This window comes from Sminthopsis crassicaudata, chromosome 3 (assembly GCF_048593235.1).
Source record: "Sminthopsis crassicaudata isolate SCR6 chromosome 3, ASM4859323v1, whole genome shotgun sequence".
NCBI lineage: Eukaryota > Metazoa > Chordata > Mammalia > Dasyuromorphia > Dasyuridae > Sminthopsis > Sminthopsis crassicaudata.
In genome coordinates, this window is record NC_133619.1 from 566,777,023 (window position 1) to 566,785,373 (window position 8,351).

An 8,351-nucleotide genomic window follows, 5' to 3' on the forward strand; every position below is an offset into this window, starting at 1 on the left:
TCTGTATTTTAAATGCCAACATCAGTCATTCACACACCTTAGCATTTAACAGTTGAATCAGATTGTTTTTCTTTAAAGATCCAATCAAGTTGCTAATCAATTGGAGAATGGCTGAATAAGTTATGGTATATGAATGTTATTGAACATTATTGTTCATCAGCAGGATGATTTCAGAGAGGCCTGGAGAGATTTACATGAACTGATGCGAGTGAAGTGAGCAGAACCAAGAGATCATTGTACACAGTAACAAGATTATATGATGATCAATTCTGATGGATGTGGCTCTCTTCAACAATGAGATGATTGAAGCCAGTTCCAATTGTTCGTGATTAAGAGAGCCATGTACACCCAGAGAGAGGACTGAGGGAACTGAGTGTGGTTCACAACACAGCATTTTCACTCTTTTAGGTGTTGTTTGCTTGCATTTTAATTTGCTTCTTCTTCTTCTTTTTTTTTTTTTTTTGCGACATGATAATTGTATAAATTATGTATGCATATATTGGACTTAACATATATTTCTACCATGTCTCACATATATTGGACTACTTGCCATCTAGGGGAGGATATGGGGGAAGGGAAAGAAAATTGGAACACAAGGTTTTGCAAGGGCTAAAGTTGAAGAACTGTCCACATACATTTTAAAAAATAAAAAGCTTTAATTAAAAAAAAAAAAAAAAAAAAAAAAAAAAAGAAAAAGAAAAAAAAAGAATCTAAAGATCCAATCACCCAAACAAGTTAACTGCCCTATGATACTAAGAATTTTGATTAGAAAGATTAAAAAAAAAAAAAAAAAAAGCAAAGAGAAGTAATTTTTGAGGAATTCTTTTTGGGAGTAAACTATTTTCTTTTCCCCTAAATCTAGCTCTCTTTCAAATTTTCCTATTTTAGTCAAAGGTTTTGCCATTCTTCCATTTTTACTTCATCTCTTTGGCATCATCCTTGATTCCTCCCCTTCTACCTCACCCTCCATATATCCAATCTGCTGCCACATCTTACCATTACATTTTATGAATGATATCCTTATTCATTTCTTCATTCAGCTACTTCAGTTCAAATGCTTACTATCTTATACTTTGATCACTGCAGTGACTTTCTCATTGATCTTTCTACTTCTTAATTCTATCCACTGAAGTTTATCTTATAGACTACAAAACTATTTTCCTTTAGTGCTGATGTGATCATCCACTATATTTATATGGGTATGTGTTGTGCCTAAAATGTACTCCTCTGCCCCTTAAAATGATCTTTCATCAAGATGCACAGCCTAAGCACCACTTCTGCAGGAAGCCTTTCCTGATGGCATTGTAAGGACCAAAGAGAAAATATGACCACTGCCTAATATAGTGCTTGGCAAAGAGAGGAGTATATAATGAATGCTTATATTCTTTCTTTATTCCCTTCTAATTGTTTATATTTTCACTATACTCATTTTATACATACTTATGAGAGTAACCATGGTCTGTGCAAGTAGGATGTAAGCTCTTTGAGAAAGGATTGTTTTAGTTTTTATATGTTGAGAGCTCAGTGTAGGCTGTGAGACTAATTTTTAGTAAGTGTCTACTGATTAATGATTCCTTTTCTTCCTTATTTTTATATATTTAATAGCATTTTTTCCAAATACAAATAAAGACAATTAACATTCATTTTTTAAAAAAAATTTTGAGTTCCACATTCCACTCTCCCCAACAGTAAATAATTTGATATAGGTTTTACATGTGTGTAAGGATGTAAAACATATTATTTCTACATTAGTCATGTTAGGAAAGAAGAAACATTATCAAAAGAAAAAAAAAACTGCAAAAGAAGTGAATACGTGAAAAAAATGCATCAATTTGCATTCAGATTCTGTCAGTTCTTTCTCTGCATGTGAATATAATTTTCTTTCACGAGTCCTTTGGAACTATTTTGAATCACTGTGTTGTTGAGAAGAGCCAAGTCATTCATAGTTGATCACTGCATAATGCTGCTGATACTGTACACAATGGTCTCCTGGTTCTGCTCACTTTACTCTGCAACAGTTTCATTTAAATCTTTCTAGTTTTTCTGAAATTTGCCTGCTTGTTATTTCTTACAGTAAAACAGTATTATATTCATATTCCACAACTTGTTCAACCATTCCCCAAGGGATGGACATTCCCTTAATTTTCAATTCTTTGCCATCATAAAAAAAGCTGCTAGAAATATTTTTGTCCATATATGTCCTTTTCTCTTTTTAAAATCTCTTTGAGATTAGATAACCATGGTCATTTACTATTGTATCTTGTCTCTATTTCACCAATCTACCACTGTTTTTTATTTTTTTTTAAATGGTGAAATGTTATCTTTTAAAATTTATTTTATTTTTTATAAAGCTTGTTATTTTAAAAACACATGCCATTGATATAATTTTCAACATTCACCCCTGCCTGCAAAACCTTGTGTTCCAAAATTTTTTTCTCCCTCCCCTAGATGGCAAGTAATCCAATATACGTTAAACATGTGCAATTCCATACATGTTTACCCAATTATCATGCTACACAAGAAAAATCAGATCAAAAAGGAAAAAAAATAAGAAAGAAAACAAAATGCAAGCAAATTAAAAAAAAAAAAAAAGTTTATTTTTTAGCCAGCATCAAATAGTTTTGAGGACTGCTGCTTTATTATTTAATTTGAGATCTGGTATGGCTGGGTCACCTTTCTTTGCAATTTTTTTTTCTTCCAGATGAACTTTGCTATTATTTTTTCTAATTTTAGAAAACTTTTTTTTGATAGTCTGAATGGTATGATTTTTAAATAAGTAAAATAATTTAGGCAGAACTGTAATTTTTATTATATTGGTTTGGCCTACCCATGAGCAACTGATATTTCCCAATTTGCTAGATCTGACTTTGTGTGAAGTGTTCTATAATTGTGTTCCTATTGTTCCTAGTTTTGCCTTAGCAGGTAGACTCTCAAGTATTTTATATTGTCCACAGTTATTTATATACAGATCTCATATATATTATATATATCAGTGGGTTGAGAAAAAAAAAAAAACCTCTCATGAAATGACAAGCCTCTTCATGATGAAGTGTGAAGCTGTTGCTTAGTTGTGCAAATTTCAGAAATGACAAGCCCACACTAACACCAGAAGCCTTTGTAGAATGCTGATATCTGTCATTCTGATCTGTACATAGTCTTGAAGAATTTAGGGTCTCCTTCATATAATAAATAATGTATTGATGTAGGAACTTAATAGAAGTTTCAAACTTTTACTTATTTGTTTCTCTAACTAAATTTTAATGATGTTCTTTGGTAGAAATAACTGAAATTTACCTGTTTTAAATCAACAGAATTCGGTTTTTATAAGAAAGTGAAACAATACTTACTTGAACTTTAACTTCCTGATGGCTCAGAAGAGGCACAAGAAATGGTACAACTCCTGAATCAATCACCATTTGAATCTGTTCATTGCCTCCATCAGTGAGGTAAGACAAAGCCCAAACAGTGTCCACAAGAATCTACAGGGGAAAAAAAAAAAAAATTACTACTTTGCAACTAATTCCAACATTTCATGTACCCAAAACATGGTGGTTAGAAAAAGTTGATAAATATCAAGATTTGCTTTAGTATTACTAATACTTGATTACCTGTAATGTTTACTATCATCCCAACTCAATTTCTAAGTACCAGTTTATCAGAAAGGAAAATATCTTTTCTTCTTCTTTTCTCTCTTTTTCTTTTCCCTCTCCCTCATTCGCCTCATTATTATTTGAAAAGCTGAAACGTATGTCATGGGTTCTTCTAAATAAATGGAAATCAGCAGCTATCTCATCTATTTTTAAGACTTATCAAAGATATTTTACACACACCCACACACCCCCACACACACCCACACCCACACCCACACACCCCCACACCAAAGTTGGCACATTTTGATTTTTTTCTCTTTAAAAAAACAAATGCACTCAAATGTTTTTTCTGTTCTCCTTTAGTCTCTTAAACATTCCATAGGGTTTTTAATAGAAAAAAAAAAAAAAGTTCGAACCAGAAGTCATGAAATCTTTTTAAAAATTTTAACCATTCTCAATGGAAATTATCATTATCTCACTGTTATCAGTTAGTTTATCATGCACCTTATGACTATAGTGATGCCCTAATGAGGATAGTAAAATATGGCTTACTCTATTCTCTTTTATCAAATTCAGCCCCATAGACTACAGAGCTCTTCTTTGAGCTGACCCTTCTAACCTCTATATCATTATCCCTAGTCCTTAAACAGCTTCTATCATTTTCCTCTTTTCCTTATCTCCTTTTATCTCATATTTCTTAACAAATATGACAAATAGCTTTTATATCCAGAAAGTCGATGAGAACACAGTTTTCTTTCTGATCATCCAAATGACCACATATAGAATGTTTTCTGTAGGATCTTTAGGTCCCCAGCTCTTCTTGGCTATTTAAATCACTGTTAGCTGCTTGATATCTGCTTCTTTACTGCCAAAGATTCTCTCAATTTATTATTTTTAGGCATGGTGCTATTTCAAATGCTTTAAATTGCGGAAAGGCTGACTTCTGAATAAATAAAGGGTTGTGTACTTTACAAATCTTTTAATAAACTATACATTGATTACTCTACCACCAAAATATACTACAACAACAGATATGAAAGAAGCTATGGGTTATATGTAGTCATTGTTAAAAATTAACAAATTCGATGTGAAAACTGATAACATGTAAGTCTAAGGTAAGGAAATTCTATATGTAACTAAAGATCTTTAAATGACATATAAATCACTAAACACATGTAGATTTCTGTTATCTCTACAATATATAATGAAGATTACAATGTTATACAAAATGGAAAAAAATATCATAATGAAGAATGACTATATATCCTTTGGGAAACTAGATAATATATGTTAAAAACAGTACAGGATTTGGGGTTTGCAAAAATTATCATATCATCTATGCCATATCCACTGTAAAACAGTGAAAGACTAGCTTCCATCAGAATTATAGCTAAGCTAGCTGCAACCTGAAACAGTTCTCCTGAACTAGAGATGCGAAAGATGAGAGGATACTGAAAGAGTCTATGTATAGTAATGTAAGTTGAATATAATATAAATGATAACATTTATAAAGTAAGAGAGATTAGTTCAAACATAAAGCAAATGATTAACTGCCAGAATTCATGTCAACCTGACATGAAATCATCAGAAATGGATGGTTAATTTTCATCCAGCACTGATGAGGCACCTTCAAAAGGACAAACACTCAAATGAAAGATAACGAATCTATCTTGGAATGTAGATGATAAAAAGACCATACACATACTCTACATGAAAGGGAAGGACTTAGCTATTGGCTTTTACTGTCACATAATATCATTAGCAGGGTCATCTTTGACAAAAAATGATAACATAAAACAGTTAAGTTGATAAGTACTTCAGTGTCTGAAGTAGTGTCTGAAACTTCCAGCTAGAGCACCAGCCCTGAAATCAGGAGAACCTGAGTTCAAATCTAGCTTCAGACACTTAACACTTCCTAGCTTTATGACCCTGGGCAAGTCACTTAACCCCAAATGTCTCAGGAGGAAAAAAAAACCTCAGGACAGGATTATAAAATTACAACTACTTCTATTATTATCAGGACACAACAAATACTCTGAGAGAATGATCTTACACCTTGCCCATAGCAGACAGTAATGTCAGAACTGAAAATGAAATTTATCAAGTATTTTCCTTCTCTTAGGTAATTTAACATTTTTACTTATTGGTTTTGGGAATATTCTAAGATCATATATCATTCCCCAAACAGAAGAATTAAACATACTTAAATTTTGGTCAGCAAAATAAATGGTCTGCCTGAGAAACAACCTTCATATTTTAAATTTTATTCTCTAGTCTTCAACTCTTGCCCTTAAATATTCTAGTATTAAAACTAACACAATAAGCTGTTGCCATCCAAGATTAAAATCAGTCCTATTTTTGAATAATAGCTATACTGCTAAAGCTTACTAAACATAATAATAAAAACTGTGTTGACAAGTTACAAATTAATATGATCCTTGAACTCATATAATACTCTCCCCAATTCAATTAAGAACTCCCACAGTTTTGTTTAGCAGTTTTACTTACATTTATATCTGTATGGTATATGAGGACACATAATGCTGGCAGAATCTGAGGAAATAAAGGTAAAAGATTTAATCAGAAATCACTTATCTGATTTCTTAAAACACCTACAAATTCAGTTTATTAGAGTGGTAAGCTAATGGATAGACAGAAATGACTGTCTCCATTAGAAAATGATAAGCTAAAAAACTAAAAGAACGTATTTTAAGTTTCATTTACATATTCAATTATTCTGTGATAGTAATATAAACTACCTGAAGGAGAAAGAAGAAAAACCTTTTCTGAAAGTCCTTCATGGTATCCATGACAAGTAAAATAATGGCACTGGAGACGAAAATATTGGCATTTTGTAGCTATATATGAAAGCTGGATTTTAAGAATCAATATTTAGGCTCCCTAAATGGAATCATTTCACTTTGTTAACCACTTGTCTGTGAAGAATGGAGTTTATCATGAAATCTGTGCAAAAGACACACATGCATAATTTTATAAAATTTTATCTTCCAACACTTTTAACATCTTTCAAGCAAAAGTTCATTAAAATCTTTTCAACAGCAATAAAAAGCTTATCAAATTCTGCTGATTTTCAATAAAAGATGTTTACTCAAAATAGCATTATACCAGTTAAATGACAAATGAATAAAAATTATATACTGATTAAAAAAAAATCCCAAATCTACAAATACATTGTCATTTTAAAATATGTAAAAAAATCTATATCCACTTAAATAGGTTTAAATATACATTTTATAGCTTACAAGCACCATGACAGTCACCTAATGTAAATTTTATAACAATTTTGTTTTTGTTTTGAAGCCACATTTGAATTTAGGTCCTCCTGAATCCAGAGCTGGTGGTTAATCCATTGTGCCATCTAGCTGAACCTCTTTATAACAATTCTGGCAGGTAAGAAGTATGGTTATTATTGTCTCTACTTTGCAGAAGAGATTAAGTGGCTTACCAAATGACACATGACTAGTTAATGGCTGGGCAGGGATGTGAATAAACTCTCCTGATTCTTTCATTGCACTATGGAGATTAATTTTCAATTCAAGATCAAAGTCCTATAAAATTTTTTTCTTCTAAACTTGTATATTCCAGGTAAAGAATTAATGTACTACCACAGTTAACAGACAAAATAATTTTATTACTTGTGTAATTTAAAAATACAATTCAACACTAACAAGTTTTCTTCCTTCCCTTTTTAAAAGTTATGCTAAAGACTAATTAGTATCCATTATCTTTTTAAGCTATAAAAATGTTTATAAAAATATTAAAGTATTTATAAAACTGTATATTTTATTTATATAATGTTCATGTTCATAAGAAAAAAATTAAAAATAAAGTTTACTAAAAATGTAAAAAAAAAAAAAAAAAATCAGATGAACCTAAAGTATTCTGTATCTGTAATTAAAAACTGATACATGCTATAAATTCATCCTATCCATTAAAATCTAAAGTATAAAGATAAGGAAAGTATTTAATATGATCATTATAATTCTTTTGTTTACCTCCTGTACTGTCTCCATAGGTGGTGGGGGATCCTTATTCCTGCAGAGATTGACTATGACCCATGTGACATTCCGTAGGAAGGTAATGGGAATGGAGGGATTGATGAAAGATAGAAGAGGTTTGACAACTCCCAGTGATATGACATAATCTCTACATTGAGGACCATCACCTATAGAAATGAAAATTGGTTTTAAAAAAATTACATTCAAGATGGCAAACTTTAAAATATATGCAATGGCTTATGTTGAGACACTGATATCCTGTTTCTCCACCATTAATCTATGAAAGGCACAAAATATTTCTCTTCCTTCCTCTTCTGATTTGGGGAACATACAATTTAACCCACTAGAATCAGACAATAAGTCATAACATTTTTTGGAAAAAAGTTATATTAAAGACATTCTCTGTGAGATGAAAAGATGAAGTCAACACATGTTAAATATAGAGGAAACATAACATAATGGTAATGACAATGTTAAAGAAATCAGATGGTATTCATAAATGATCCTTGTCTTAACCACTTTTCAAATCCAATATGACTTACCTATAATATTTCCTAAGGCCCATACTGCTTGCTCACAAACATTCTGATGTGGTGAATGGAGGAGTCTCAAAAAAAGAGGTACTGCATCTAAAATTATAATTATACAATTTTTAAAAACATTTTTAGAAACTGGAAAAATAACTAGTTAAGTTTCAACTTTAAGAAATTTTCATAAATACATACACATATATATGTATGTA

The 8,351-nt window shown here is 31.1% G+C and overlaps 1 protein-coding gene across 1 annotated transcript in view; it reads right to left on the bottom strand.

Moving 5' to 3' along the window:
• Positions 1-8,351, bottom strand: part of KPNA3 (karyopherin subunit alpha 3) — an 84,938-nt gene that overhangs the window by 11,558 nt on the left and 65,029 nt on the right. The window contains exons 8-11 of the mRNA XM_074304767.1: positions 8,152-8,238; positions 7,607-7,776; positions 6,099-6,143; positions 3,348-3,479 (exon numbers count right to left, since the gene is read on the bottom strand). Coding sequence (XP_074160868.1) covers positions 3,348-3,479; positions 6,099-6,143; positions 7,607-7,776; positions 8,152-8,238 — 434 coding nt within the window. The remainder of the gene's footprint in view (positions 1-3,347; positions 3,480-6,098; positions 6,144-7,606; positions 7,777-8,151; positions 8,239-8,351) is intronic.